The sequence below is a fragment of the Pomacea canaliculata genome, linkage group LG10 (genome assembly GCF_003073045.1).
Source record: "Pomacea canaliculata isolate SZHN2017 linkage group LG10, ASM307304v1, whole genome shotgun sequence".
Lineage (NCBI taxonomy): Eukaryota > Metazoa > Mollusca > Gastropoda > Architaenioglossa > Ampullariidae > Pomacea > Pomacea canaliculata.
Window position 1 is genome coordinate 8,988,880 of NC_037599.1, and position 15,516 is coordinate 9,004,395.

Below are 15,516 nucleotides of genomic sequence, written 5' to 3' on the forward strand. Positions count from 1 at the left end.
CTAAAACACATAAACAAACAAACACACACCAAAGCAAGCAAACAAACAAACAAACAAACACACACTCACCAAAACACACACAAACACCAAAACACACAAACAAACACACCAAAACAAACAAACAAACACACACCAAACAAACACAAACAAACAAGCACAAACAAACAAACACAAACACACCAAAACACACAAACATAAACAACCTCCAACACACACACAACTCTACGCGCTGTTCTCCAATGATACACCGCGGCCCCAGAAAAAGCCAGACTTCAAGATTCATCTTGATGACAAGTTTGATAATCATCAAGATACAAGACAAGATTTCCATATTAACCTCTTTGCTGCTGTCCATATTCTTCACGTAGAGCACGTGAATTGCCTTCCGCGTGAAAATCACGTGAGCTTGTGAGACACGTGACAAGTTAATACACGTTTGTCGAAAGCATGCAAATGTCCATTTCTTTTTTTTTCAGGCCAACGTGCACATATTTCAAAACGCATTATAGAACATCCAACAGTTCCTTTAGGCACGAGCAGTTGAACTATGCGGATAAATAATATTTATTTTTCATTCACATGTAAGCTTCTTAAAGGACAAAGAGGATTTGCTCGTGTATAAATGAGTGATAGACGGTGCTTTTTTAAAAAAAAAAAAAGTCGTGTTTGTTAGGGGACAGGAACATAACGGGAAACAATCAACAAACCGTTGTTAACTGCCATCCTAGTTATTGCTTATAAAACCACCACCTGCCTCCTCAACCGTCCACCCACACCCTTCCCCACAAAACGGTTTCGGTGCTCACCATGGCGACATCACAGGGTGTGAAGTCAGGAATCGAAAGCAAACCTGATTTTTTTGTGTAAACAACATTCACTGTTGTCAAAAGATGCGACATGTTGTTGTCGTCCTTGCTAGAATTGTTTGTTCTTTGCCGGCCATCATAGTTTCCAGAACATTGACTGAATGACTACAACAAATCGACTGTTATGTTAATTAGTTTAGAATGGACTGGTCAATGAATTACTGATTACTTAGCCTGTTGAAAATGATTGGTTTTTCTTCTGATATTCATTATTTAAGCATCAAGAGGAGGAAAACAAAGACTCTTCTTGACATTTTTACGAAGAGAAATGTCTCTTAGACAAAGAAGACCTGCTGAACGTCCTCACAAACTTTCTTTCAACGATCATTAACGACAGCAAACGAACACCAAGTGAAATGCACAATCTTGCCAAGGTTTTTGAAGTATGAAACTGCAAGGGATGGTCTCATCCTCGTCGACCATGTTCAGAAAATGAAAGTGCAGGCTACGACTGTGTGTAAAGCTCACTGGACATGATGGTCATGTGACTCTTTCAGGTTAGGAAGTATTCATCTTTAATTTTTTTTAGGACACAGATTTCAGTCCATGTCAAAGACAGAGTTCATCTTTTAGGAATCAAACTGCAAAATTGGCAAAACCTAAAAGTGAAGTTCTTCAAGTCTTACAACCTGCACGTGCCACCAACACGTGACCACTACTTCCTAGGATTTTCATCATTTGACCTTATTTTCAGTATATATATATATCCCAGTTACTCGTTTTTGAGAGATTTTCTCACTAATCGAGAAATAAAACCAGTGCAACTCGTGCACAGTGCTGTGTATTCAGGGTATAAACGTTGCTACAACGGGAGGAGACGTTGCCAGGACTCTTTCACGGATAACGGTTTGTAACTATGTTTGCTCCACACGAAGGAGGGCGCGTCTGCTGACATGACCTCAAGAGGTTAGAGGGAAGGGGAGGAGAAGGGTGTGCAGACGAGGCGGCAAGACATTTGAAGCTTGAGAATGAATAACAACTTCGTGTGACACACTTTTCCCTGCACGCCTCTCCCTCTTTTCACACAACACGCAAAACTGAAGACCCTGTCTCATTATGTATGACACGGCAGAGGCCGCAGAAAACTGACAAGAAGAGAGGATAAAGGGGAAAAGAAGAGGGAATGCTAGGGAATGAGGATGAGGGTGGAGTGGAAGGTTGGAAGGTAACAGGTGCCCCTATATCTCTTCCTTTCCTTCAACTCCCTCAGCACGATTGTAAAAGAAGGCGAGAATCGCAAATGGTCTTCGGCCAAACCTTATTGCAAACTTTATACAGGGTACCAATGACTGTATACAGGGTACCGATGACTGAACAGGGTATCGATGACTGTACAGGGTACCAATGACTGTGTACAGGGTACCGATGCTCCGCTACGCTACAGGTAAGACGTGATTGACAGGTAGCGACAGGTGAAAATGTACCAAAATGGAAAAGAATGGTCGGTTGCCTTAATAAGCCGCAGATATTTTTGTGGTTTTTCTTCCCTGAAGAGTGTCCCAAATGATATGCAGCGGTTTGGCAATCTCGCCCGCAGCACGCGACAGACCCGCCACGGCTGACATGCTTGCACCCAGAACTTGGGCTCGCGCTGCCGGCCACCCCGGGCTGTCACCCGCTCAGTAAGCGCCGAGTGGAAAGAGGAAGTCAAAGTGGACGTTGTCGCTGGAAGTTGTAGCAATGACATAGTGCAAGCCGGGGTGAAATAACTCCTCCGTCATCTGCACCCCCAACCTGCAACCCATCCACCCATCCAGCCAGCCACATACAAAGCATTTATCTTTTCTGGCCTTCTCGTCACTTCTCAGCAAAGCTGGGGCATCCGGCGAGCAGATTCCTAATGACGGCAATAAGGATTGGATCCAGGGAACATCAAAGGGAAAGTTAACTCTCGTCTAAAGAGCGGTTGCAGGTGAAACCTTCGTGCACTCTTCGTCATGGGTGACTGGCTGTGACACACGGTGCTGTGACGGGCAGGAAGGAAGAACATCAGTGACGTCGCCAACCGCTCACAACATTCACATAGCTTTAAGCAAGAGACGTTTCCAATATACAACAACTAAGAATGGGACTTCCTCCCCTCCCAAACCAAATATTAACACTTTCGTTGCAGTGTGCCTGGTAGTGTGTCCAGTCCAGCGGTTGCCGTTGAATGCTGTTCGAAAGAGCATTTCCACCACGGTTCGAAGGACATCTGAGGAAACGACCAACGGGTGCGACACAGGACTGCGGTAGGATGTTGTGACAGACATCGGGAGTATAACATCCTCATGTGTGTCGGGCAGGTCTGAGAAACAAAAATTCACACGGCAGCCTCAGAATACAAGTCCGGGGTGTGTACTCCTCTCAAGAACATGCTTGGACGTCCAAATGGGGGGCTGCGTAGGTAGGTTACTTGCATTTTGTTGTTGTTGTTGACATGTTGAAATTAACTTTCTGAAATGATACCAGGTACCTTCCATCTTGTCTCCACTCCTGTCAAAATGTACATCCTCTTGCTCTGACCGAGATAACACAAGCACATACTCCCTCCATCGACGGGCAACACCGCCATCGTCAGGGCGCACGCACACTCACGCACTCACTCGCTGGTGTCTGTCTCACTGTACTTCTCCACGAATCGTTGTCAGCAGCCGAAGGAGCTCCACACACGTCCACGATGACTTGTCTTCTCTTCTGTTCCAGACGAACCCTAACTTCTTCCCTCGGGTTCTGATAGCAGGAGAGACGGATCGCTTTGTGGTGACCGTATCGAATGGTGGTCGGCAGATATCCTGCGATATTTACGGACGCAGCAGAGAAACAGGTTGTACCAGGGCAGAGCACAACAAGAGGGGAGCCGAGACCAGACTGGTCCAACGAGTTTTTCGTCTGTCCAGAAATGAGCGCCCAACCTTGCACTGCGGCACTTTCGGCGTTACCAACAACACAGTAAGCCAGCAAATTTGTTCTCTACATACACACCCTGTAGCTTGCAGCAATTTTTGCCTCTTAATGAGAAATGTGCATGTCCTCTGATGCTGAATAGGCTCTTCACGCTTTGCAGCACACGTGAGAATGATTTGGACAGCGACAAGGAAAAGCTGAACAAAAACTCCACTAATAAGGATACAATTTATCTCAATAATAATAATAATAATAATAATAATAATAATAATAATAATAATAATAATAATCTTTAATATTTCTTGAAAAATATTAGTTTTCGTAGAAATTTGTAGTATTTTATCTGTGAAATGCTCGTGAGTGGAGATTCAGAGTTAGCCGTAAACGAAGTAGAGGTAATGAAAGACTAATAATCCGAGTGTCATGTCAAGATGAACATAAACAGTTTGTTTGGTGAACACTGTTTGATGAGAATGGAAACAGAGTGTTACTGGCTGAATGTCCGCGTTCTTTGCTGATTGATGCCTGTTTGTTTTTTGTTTTTTGTTTTTTGTTTTTTTTTTTTTTAGCTGAAAGGGATTCCTTTTTTCATCATGCATTTGTCTTTTCTGTTTGATATTGTATTTTTGAATGTCCATTTTTATTTGCAATTTTAACAATTCTCTGGGTAATCCCCAAACCTTTCATTTCTGGAACTATTCGCCAGCAAGTTAGAATGTGAGAGACTGAACTTTGCCGTTTACAACTGTCTAACATTAGCTCTTTGTTGAACTAATATACACGCTAAATCTTTCCTACAAAAGTGTTCAAAATACAAAGGTAATTATTTGTTAGTCGCTGTTCATGAAGATGATAACTTTGAAAAAGAAAAAGAAATGTTTTAACAATAATAAATTGTAAACACACAATCAAACTAAAAAAAATTAAATTTGGGTTAGCTCTAGAAACAAGGGACTTAAGAGGTCAAGAGTGAGATCTGAGTTGCTCAGCTTCTAATTAGTGAGAGCCACTCGACAAGCTTCCATAGTCATGTGAATGAGAATATTTAGCAAATATCTGGTCATTGCAAAAAAACAAAAAACAACAACAACAAAACAAAAACAAAACAAAAAACAACAAAAACCCCAAACAAACACAAAACCAAAACAAACAAACAAAACAAAACAAAACAAAACAAAACAACAAAAAACACATGCAAAATTAACCCTCCGAGAAGATACTTCGAAGGTTTGAAAGTGAGTTTAACCGCTAAACGTTCCCGTCATGCCGTTGTCCGTTGGGTTTACAATAGACAGATCGGTGGATAGAACAGCCGATAACCACTCTCCCTTCCAGGACACACACCTTAATGAGGGTTTCAGCAGGTGAGGATTATTAGCACGCACTCAGCAACTACAACCTGCTTCTAGGTTTGCAAACAGCGATCTTCAACCACAGTCTCGACATGGGACATTCAGCGAGTCATTACTAACGGCTTTCTCAACCCATCTTGCGGATCACGTGACTCTGTTAACAAGTTTCTGTTCGGTTGTCTATCCTGTAAAACATTTGTCATCGTCCTTTTTTTTTCCTCTGTGGTGTCCGGTTAATAAGGTCTGTCGTGCCCTCGCCATGTCGAGCGGTGCTAAGCAAATGGACAGGCGCCCGTCCCTCAGTGTCAGATGGCGGATGGCGGATGTCGACAGGACTGCTCCGTCTAAACATGTCTGTGTCATTCTGACACACTGTAACGCCTGTACGAAACGTGCTGCTGTGAAGATTTTTTTTTAAAAAAAAAACATTCGCAAAGAGTGGGCTGTGTCAGAAAGAAGCAAATGGCTTCAGGATACAAGGGTGAAGCAGCCAACATGTCCAACGGAACCACGGGACGTTAATTTTGTCGCTTCAGTGGCAGCCACTGGTTTCGCGAAGCTCTTCTTCATTTTTTTTTTCGCTGTTACATGTTTCACAATTCAGATGGTTTAATAGGAAATAGCTCAGAATTAGCTCTGTAAATAGTAGGATCCCGATTTTGGAAGCAAGTTTCATTAAAGGTTCTTGCCGTAGGGTAGTAATGAATTGGTCAACAACATCAACCAGTTGGTTGGCACGTGACCCACCTTTAATGACATTGCTGCTTTAACCAAGTAACAGTCCCTTGATATGTGACTATATGACAACATGACTATACTTCTACTTATGTAATAGGACTCTGTTCATAATTTTGAGACACACAAAGTTATTTATTGTACTTTCTTGTTTGACTTGAACAATGAATGCTTTCTTCAGTTCGTAAAGGTAGAACAAGTATTACATATCTTTTGATTTTCTGAGTAAAAGTACTTTTCTCAAATTTCCTGCAGTTCTCTATCCATTCCTTTCTTTTTTACTTTCTTTCTCTCCCCCTCTCTCTAACTTAAGATGAAAAAGCAGGACAACTGCTTTTATTGAGTGAGCAGTTGGAGGGGAGCGTCTTTTATGTGCATTTTGTCGGGAAGCCACCAACCTACCCGTCAACTGCCATCTTGGTGGTCGTTGTGGCTGAGGAGGGTGAGGAGGGTCATTGATTTCCTCAGCACCATGGCTGCTATTTTTTTAACCCTCCGCCAGCAGCTGACGTCGCTCAGAAAATCTATCGTCTGCTGCTTCATGGCGCAGTCGAGGAAATTACTTCCCCCTCGAGTGAATGGAAGATTAAGCCCCCTTAACGGTTTCGTTTGCTGTCGGGGTTGGATTTAGACTTTTCACCAATAGTAAACCACTTCAAGAATGTGTTTAAGGAATACTACAGGAATGTAGGAACTAATACAAGACAGGGAGGAAGAAAACAGAGACAAGAGAAAATAAACAACCTCTCGACAGCTTTCAGGTTTCTGAGTTTCGAAAGACTTCAGTCCCCTAACAGTCTCGCGTATCATCCCCTCTAGAAAACCCGTTTCAGAATGACTTCTTGCGTAAAAGCTCTTTAACAAATGAAAATATTTGTGCGCAGACTGCATTAGTGACCGGGTGGAGATCGATGGGTAGGTTGCCAAGCAAAGCAGGTTTTCTTTCCCTCTCCTTTTCTCGTCTCAGAACAATTCAGTCGAGACTCTTGTGGCCGACGACACCAAGTTTCTCTTTGAACTTTAGCTGCAACATCGGTTGCAAGTCTGGAGGTTCGTCCTCACCGTAGACTTCCTCTGATTTTTTGATGTTCATGCAATTTTCACATGCGCCAAGATATTTCAGATCATTTTATCAAAATTTTCCATAATTATCAAGATCAAAGAACAAGGAGATAAATTGTCTTCCTGTTGCCGCCTATAGACAGATTGCGAGGTGGACATTGCGACATACCCGATGACAAACCCAATGAGATCACGTGTGTGGTGACGGGTGCGACATTATCTACCTGTCTACCACCCGGTCGTGCGGCTGTCCATCTTTCAGTAAACAGAAAGTACGAAGGACACCCCAGGCTATAAAGGAATCTGAAGATGTAATCTGAGTTTACTTTCCAGTAACATGGAGATGTTTGAAGACAATCTGCTGAATCACATCACATTTTCCTGATGTTGCGCACCTACAACTGCCGCTCCACCCAGAAATGACACAAAGAAGCTGGTATCCGAGATAAAAGACCTCGGGCTGTTTGCACAACATGTTTCTAAAACTTCAACTGTTCTAAAGAAGCAAATTTAGAAACTCTTTTCAAAAACCTATTCTATGTTATTTATGATGCGGAGCAAACTCGACTAGAAACACTGACGGGAACGAGGCTGAAACCATTTTATCTCATTCAAAACTTTTTTGTATTCATAAAAGGTTTAAAGTTGTGTTGGGAAGTCTGTTTTTATGTAACTGATAATCTAAACAAATAGACTGAGGACCTAAAAGTGTTTGAAATAAGAAATGTGCTGTGCACCTGACCCTGTAACCCAAATCGTGTCTTAGAATTTGTCGAGTGCTTTTCTACTCTTTTTTTCTCGATGATTTCGACTGAGGTCGAATGGCAAGACCCAACCATTCTCCTCTCCTTTACTGACATATTTACCCTCCCTCTTAAAGATCTCCTCCTCCTTCTCCTTCTCCTTCTCCTCCTCCTCCTACTATTACTGCCAAAGCTACTGCTAAAAATCATCATCTCGATCACGGAGGTCGGTCTTCCTCACCTCCATCTTTACAATGAACTTTTTGTGCAACATGGTACATACACTTGCATATAGACATTAAAGTCTCATTTAGACGTTTAACCCTCTTTTCATTATTACATCACATCAGAGTTATTTTTAACGCTGATCGTGAACGTGTTTGTGAATATGTAGTATGTCTGTTCGTACATTTGTACTACATGAACTCAGAGCAGTCGAGGTAAATCGGATGCACCCGAGCGAGATCAGGTTACCCAACACCAGCATCGTATTTTCGACTGGTGGTGCGTAATATTTAAAATGTAAAACACGGAGCTACCCGAAATAAACTTTGAAAGACTGTTTACCTTTAATATAATAAGTCCACATATGGCACAAAGGTTCACTGGGGGTGCAAATAGGGAAACCTGGCCTTGTCCTGTTTGTTTACCTTTAGAGCGAGCAGGAGTTGTACAGAAGGATAACCGGGTACTTTCTGGTTACTGAAATCATGTTCACCCGGCAGGTCCTGTATAACACCTGTAATGACGTGTATCAGATGGTGGCCATGCTGTGTTCTTCGTCCCTAGTGCACCTTTCTAAATCAGGGTTATGCAAATTACAACACTACGCCTCATACCCGGGGTAGCTGACGTCAACCACAAGCAATCAGCACGTTAGTCTCAAGAATTTCAAAGACGCTTTGAAAAGGAGATCAACCATGAAATTTTCATTAACACCCCTCCAACCCTGAAAAAAAAATACTGCGAACTTTAAGGAACACTCCCACTTCCTACCCTGAAACCCACCCTCAGACCAACTGTAAGAAATATAGTCTGAGAAGAATGTGTTCGTATTGACACAGGCTGTCCCCACCCGTGTCTGGATAATATTATTGTCAGAGGAGCTGCGCCATGACACGGGGGTGCTCCAACCTTTCAATGACCGGCCAAACGTTGAGTATTTGCTCTCGCTTATGTGACAGTCGTCCTCCGCCGTGTACCCATGCCACTCGGTACCCGAGCTTTAGAGTCAATAAATTAAATCCCTGGAGTCTGCATTTGAAGGTGCGGTTACCTGTGTGTTTAGTGCGTCTGTATGTGTGTGTGCCTATGTTTCTCTATATATTTGTCTATATGAAATGAGACTGAATGAAAGGGACCACAGGAACCAATAAAGAGCCAAGACTAGGGATGGGAGGGAGTGGGATGTTTTACGCCGAGTCAGCAACCCAAACTATAATATAGTTATTTATATATATATTATGATGGGAAAGCAGCCACCCCAAGGATTACAGACAAAATTGCTTTATCTCATAAAATATTTGATTGCATTGCTCACACAAGCTGTGACAGTCGAGTTGACACTGCCAACATACCCGGGACTAGTTAACTTCCAAGAATCATTTTACACATAAAATTTGTAATCTTAAACACTGCCGGTAGTTGCTTTTTTATTTTATTTAGTTTTGCAAGTGTGTTTAGCAACATCGTTATGGCAACCACAGAATAATAGCTACAGGAGTCACACCTCTCCGTCTTCCCGTAAAGAAGAAAAAAAAATATTTTGAGAAATGTTTATCTGTGAGAATGCTTTATCTTGAAGTTTCATCGGCAAGTGAAGGAAGAGAGTCACCTCCCACCCGTTTCACCGCTCACTGACTTGTGGTTGTGAGATGGTTTTTTTTTTCTGAAACATTTAAGAAAAGGCAGCCCTGGACTTTTACTGAGAAGTTATGGCATGCCTTGCCAGGTTCACTGCAATATATATATGTGTATAAATATATATTCACTGATGTGTGTGTTTGCATTTGTGTGTGCTCGTCACTTATTATTGCCGAAAGAGCTGAGAACAAGAGTGGAATTATTATTTCTTGACAAGGATAAGTAATTAGCATTAAAAAGCATTAATTATAATGTATTTTTACAATTTTTTAATGCAGACATTTTTAAAGGGAATTACTTTTCATTCAAAATAATTTTTAAAAACATTCTGCCGCTTAATCCTTGTTATAATTATTTTTTGTTAATTAAGTCCGTGTGTCAGACACGAAGAGACGAGGACTGAATGTCTGTATGTGTGAGTGTGCGTGTATGTATGTATGTTTGTGGGGATAGGAGTGAAGGAAGGGAACAAGAGAACGGGGATAAGGAGGAAGCAGGACGGAGGGAAGAGAGATGGATGGCAGCTTCTCGCAATGCCGAAGACAGGAGGACAGTTTGACCTGGAAATGTCAGCGCCATCAAAGGTCACATAAAGACCTCATTGTGCCCCTGTCAGCCCAGCAGCAGGCCACAACATGTACACTGTAGTCTCACCACACTGACAGGTGTAGCTTCCTAACCTGGGAACAAGCACACCGACCCTCCATAAACTGTTTGAATGCTGTTTGACCTCATATTTGATCGCCGTGACACACAGGTGGGTAGGTGCACCGGGTGCCGGGTGTACAAACGAGACTTGGGAGGCACACGTGAGTTAGAAATGCTGATAAATTATTTTTGTCATCTCACCCACTGGATATTCTCACAAATGACATAAAGATCAGGAAAGTTAATAGATGAAATGTTTTAGAAGGTGGTGGTCGTGGTGTCACACACCTGTCTGCGTTTGATTGCGAGAAGCAGGCACGCGGAACGATTATCTACATAGTAGATAAATATTTCTCATTGTCGACATGTTTCACCTGGTCATTCATTGTTGTGGGGTCAGCACGTGACTGGGGACCTTGATGCTTGCACACTAAATATTGTTAGTGTTCAAAATTTATAACCAACAAGATTGTAGGCGTGGTTTGAGAAATATTTAATGAGAAAACTGTGTATACGGTTTGAAATAATTCCTAACTAAAAATGAAGCTTCGTTTAGTTTCACTGAACACCTGTGGTCTGCGTACCTTCGGGAAGACGATAGCTGGCGCCGAAGGGTAGAGGTGAGCATGGTAGGTTCGATACCCGCCAGGCGCAAATTTTATTTCCATTGTTAAGTAGATACGTTACCCGTAAGAGATGTGGCGAAGAACTTATAGATTGTTTCCAACAAGAATGGCAGAACGATGTATGCTCAAGTGAAGGACTTGAACTGTATTCTAGTTTTAAGAGCTATACACAGCATGAGAAATATGTAAATATATTAAGAACAGGTTGTTTCAAGGGAAGCGTTTAAAATACCACCCATCAATATCCACAAGTATCGCTACAAAATAATATCCCCCAGCCAGTTCGTCTGCCCCCGATGCAAGCAGGAGATTGAGGATGAAGTGTTGGTTTGATTATCCTGCCTGTGACAGTTACAGACCGACAGTTGATGTCTGAAATTCCACAATACCGTATGAACAGGGCACAGATGGAATCACACGAGTCTTTATAGATAACTCTGAAACATTCATCAAACAAATCTCTAGATATGTCTGTATAAGTATTCAAAACCAGAAATGAAATGTTGTTGGAAACAAAGAAACGTTGAGATGCATAGATACACTATTGTAAATATCGCTCGCTGATACTGTTTATTCTCATTTTCTCCTTGAAACAATCCAAAGGGTTTGTTCAATAAGGAATTCCTTCATTAGTTCGTTCGTTCTCTCGCACACACACACACATGACATCTGACCGCTCAGGTGGAGGATCTGGCTGCGTTAAGTCCCCTGAAATGATAATGAGGCTAAGAACCTCCTCTAGCCTCATCGTCACCAGCACGTGTCAGCGGCAGAAATGATGGAAACGCTCAGCTGCCTGGCATTACACCCCCCAACCCCTACACGCCCCCTCCACACATCCGACTGACGAATAAAGTCGGTGGTCCTGTGGGTCTGCTGGCGATGAGTAAGAAGGAAGCCTCCGGAGATTCTTGTGGCATCTTTATTAACAATGTTAACTTTTAAGGGAAAGGGAGGGTGAGGGTTATATAAAACATTGAAATATTTCCAAAGATTTGAACTTCAGAAACAATGCTAACTCTCAAGATCTGTGAAAGATAAGAGAAAATTCTTCGAGTCAAATATTGGCAGTATTTGTCCTGGAAGTTTCTCAGCAATACAGTTTGACATAAACCTAAAGCTCTAACATTCGTGAGGTCGTTTGTTATCAGCCTGGAACAACGATGATCAACGATCCGACTCAACACTCGGCCTCACGATGAGGCTGGACATACGGTCTGCAACCTGTTGTATCGATACACCTCCTGGCGATACCTTGCGGAACCTGTCATCTCTCTACAGCTTTTTGTACAGATAGGATATATACATGGCAGAATGATGTTTAAAAAACCTTGAATATTTATATTTCATTATTTCTAATATATTTAATACCTGTGTTGTGTCACGTGATTGTTTGTTGATGAGACACTACTTTCTCCTTCACTCTCTCCAGGTATTCGCGACATTATTATTTTTTTTTTTTTTTTGTAGCTCAGGAATGTATGAAAATCATGGAAATGTTGCAGAAGTAGAACTCAATTTTTACACAACAAAAGTAGTGCTCATTGCAGCTTTGAGCATTTAACTAAACTACAGGGCAAAGGGTCCTTCAGGTGACGACTAAAAAAAATGTAGGACATTTAAAATGGGGGTGACACCATTAGATGCCAATTTTTGTCCTCCCAAAATATGTCGATCCGTTTACGAATGTGTTTACTTTTGTTGTTTTCATCACGCCCATCCCTACTAATTTAAGTCATTTTTAACTAGAACTAAAAATTATCAAGGCGAAGAGGATTTTTCCAGTCGTAGAATAGTTATCTAAAGTTGGTGTACGGTGTAGTCTCGGCATACTACCTTGCTGGTCTCATCTATATTCCCGAGGTATCCATAGAGAAGGTGAGCAGTAAATATGAGAGTTGTCACAAACTTTGCCAGCAAAGACTGTGGGGTCCCTCGCACTAGACCCTTGAAAGGCCGCGAGACTCATGAGTTGCATGATGTGTCTCGCCGAGGATATGAATATGAATGGATGCGAGGCCCTCCAGCCCCCCTTTCATCTCCTGCCCAGGTGTCTCGCAAATTCTGACAGACAGGGAAGAAAATGGAGAAAGAGGAGAGGACAATTAGAGCGAGGCATGTCTGAAACAAGGAAAGGAAAAGGAAGGAATGAAAAGAAAGAGAGACGAGAAAGAGACAGAGAAGTGGAGGAGGTTGTTATATAATCGTTCTCTTTGGATCCTCCCTCATCCAGTCATGATGTTTCGATGAATTTGTAGATGATACATTTTAAGAAAGGATCCTCTAAACATTCAGCGTGGTGTTGGGCGCAGGTTTTAAGATGTGTCTCTCCACATCCTGATGACGATATCTGTTTACAAACAACCCAAACGATGAAGCAAACTTTGTTGCAATCTTGTCCTTATGGGGCCGAGCGTGGCCCCGCCCTGTCGCAGCAGTCGGCGTATGCTAATGTCGCGAAGACGTCTGGTCTGTCATGGCGAACATGCGGAGGAGGCGAAGGTCTCTATGATTCACATGAATGATGGGGTTGTTTGCCAGAAAGAGTGGCTCCTGCTTTGACACAAATTATTTGAGTGTAGGTCAAGGTGAAATGCGCTTGGGGAGGAGATGCTGGTGACGGCAAAGATGAGTTTGGGTGGGCAGGACCACCGAGACTGTTGACGCCCTCGCTCCCCACGGTCCCACCCGAGTAGTTTGTGACTAACAGTTGATGTGACCAACTTCACACATCCCATATAAATGAAAATGAGATAGGATCATTTGAAAACCACTTTATGAAACCCAGTAATTAATTTCCCGCTCACGAATGGTTTATAGTGTTCCGTCCTTTGATGTTGAACTTCCATTGTCTTAGCTTTTAATTGCTATGTTTCTTGCCTCATAACTTTTTCACGAGTATCAAGTCTTGTTGCTTTAAGTGTAGGGACCCATTCTCTCGTGAAATCTTATGTCATGTTTTAGAAGCTAGTGCTGTAGTGTCGCTGAATGTAAACACTCGGCAGACAAAACATTGCTACGTCACCTGTAGTCTATTCACAGACACTAACAAAGAGCATTGACCGGTCAACATTTTACCATGTTTGTCTAAGATGAAAAGATTTTTTTCCCTAAATTTTTTTGATATTTTTCTTTACATTTCAATGTCAAAAAATCCCCAGTCACGTGTCCTTTGCTGGCATCTTCCTCCACAGCAAACGTTTATCGTCAGTTCGCAATCTTGCTCCAGTCAGGATTCCGACATTTTTTTATAACATAGTGCGGGTAGTATACAAAAAAAAAGGATGAATAAAATCAGTCATATTAGAGTACTTTTTTCTGCAATTATTAAGGTAATCGCATTTACTCCCGTGTCCTCCATTGATCTATACTACAATCGAGAAGCTTGCGATGGTTGAGAAGGATCAGAAAGTCAATGGCGGAGAGAACTTCATCGTGATGGACGAGCGACCAGGTTGTCTTTGGAGTCTTGATGGATACATACCTGGCGACACTACACAGGTTCTATTTCTCAGTCTTTGTTCAGAGGTCGTTAAATCAAGTTCTTCTGGACATTTAATGAGGCTAATCAACATATCTGATAACTTTTCTGCCGAATATGCTTAATGTATTTTCATTTTGAAAATTATTTACACGATGTATTATTTTAATCTTGTTTTTTTCTGCCTTGGAGTAAGTACCTGTCTATCATGTTAACACAAACAAAGCCAATTTCTCTGCTACTTTTCTCTGATTCTTCTTGATTCAATTGTGAGGATCAGTTCCTGAGTTCCGTTCTTCTAATGTACCCAGGGTGCTCCGGTGGCTCAGCGGTCAGTGATGACTGGGTGTCCTGAATTCAGACCTCGTAGTTTCCTAGTCTTGTTTGTTTTTTTATGTCTTGGAGTAAATAACTATGTCCATTATATTCACATAAAGTCAGTTTCTATGAGATCTGTATCTAACCCTCACACATCCAGCTGTGAAGATCAGTTCGCTAAGTTCGTTCTGTTGTACACACGGCGCAACGGTTAGCGGAGGTCATCAAAACAGTGAGGATTGGCTGTCCAGGATTCAGTTCTCGTCTTAGGCACATTGGGGTTTTTTCTGCAGGTGGCACCTGTTTACGGAGTAAGCTGCTTAGTTATGATAATGCTTTTAGTTGCTGTTTGCTGGCTCGGTGTAAATACAGATTGTCCTGCGCTCAAAAAAAAAAAAATCACACATACACTGAAATCAGTATTAACATAAAACTTTCATGCACTGGAGCCCAGTGACTCCTGTAGACACGGTGAACCGCTGATGTCACACGTGTCTGCTAACAGTGACAGATGACTGCCATGCCTGACCTTCAGAAATCACGGAGTGGAACGATCGAGAAGGTTCTGTCGGAATGAAGAGAACGACTTCGGTTAACACAGGGTGAGAAATACATGTTTTCAATCATTTAGTGTAGAGTAGAGATGTTGGTGGTGACAGGAGTAAGTTGTCTGTCATTTCTGTTGAATCACCGACATGACTGCGAGGCTTGAAATCATGGGGCGTGAAATCGTTAAACTTTAGGAGGTGATTTATTATTATTTTTAGAGAGATGAAGATATAATTTCAGCTTTATAGCCTGTTCTTTGTCTTGTACTCTCTCTCTCTCTCTCTCTCTGTGTGAGAGAGAAAAAAAACAAACAAAACGAATACAATTGACCAGTTTAAGTGACTCAGGTTTCTCTCTAAGTAAAGCTTCTGATTTAATGGATGTCAT

General features: G+C 42.0%; 1 protein-coding gene across 2 annotated transcripts in view; it reads left to right on the forward strand.

Annotated features, from left to right (window-relative positions):
* Positions 1–1,630: 1,630 nt before the first annotated feature.
* LOC112574164 overlaps positions 1,631–15,516 on the forward strand; it is a 42,365-nt gene continuing 28,479 nt past the window's right edge. Inside the window, exon 1 of one of the 2 annotated variants that reach the window (XM_025255045.1) lies at positions 1,631–3,797. In XM_025255045.1, the coding sequence (XP_025110830.1) occupies positions 3,622–3,797 (176 nt within the window). In that variant the 5' untranslated portion in view covers positions 1,631–3,621. Of the gene's footprint in view, positions 3,798–15,030; positions 15,183–15,516 lie in introns of those variants that run through there. The other variant, XM_025255047.1, reaches the window with a different exon arrangement.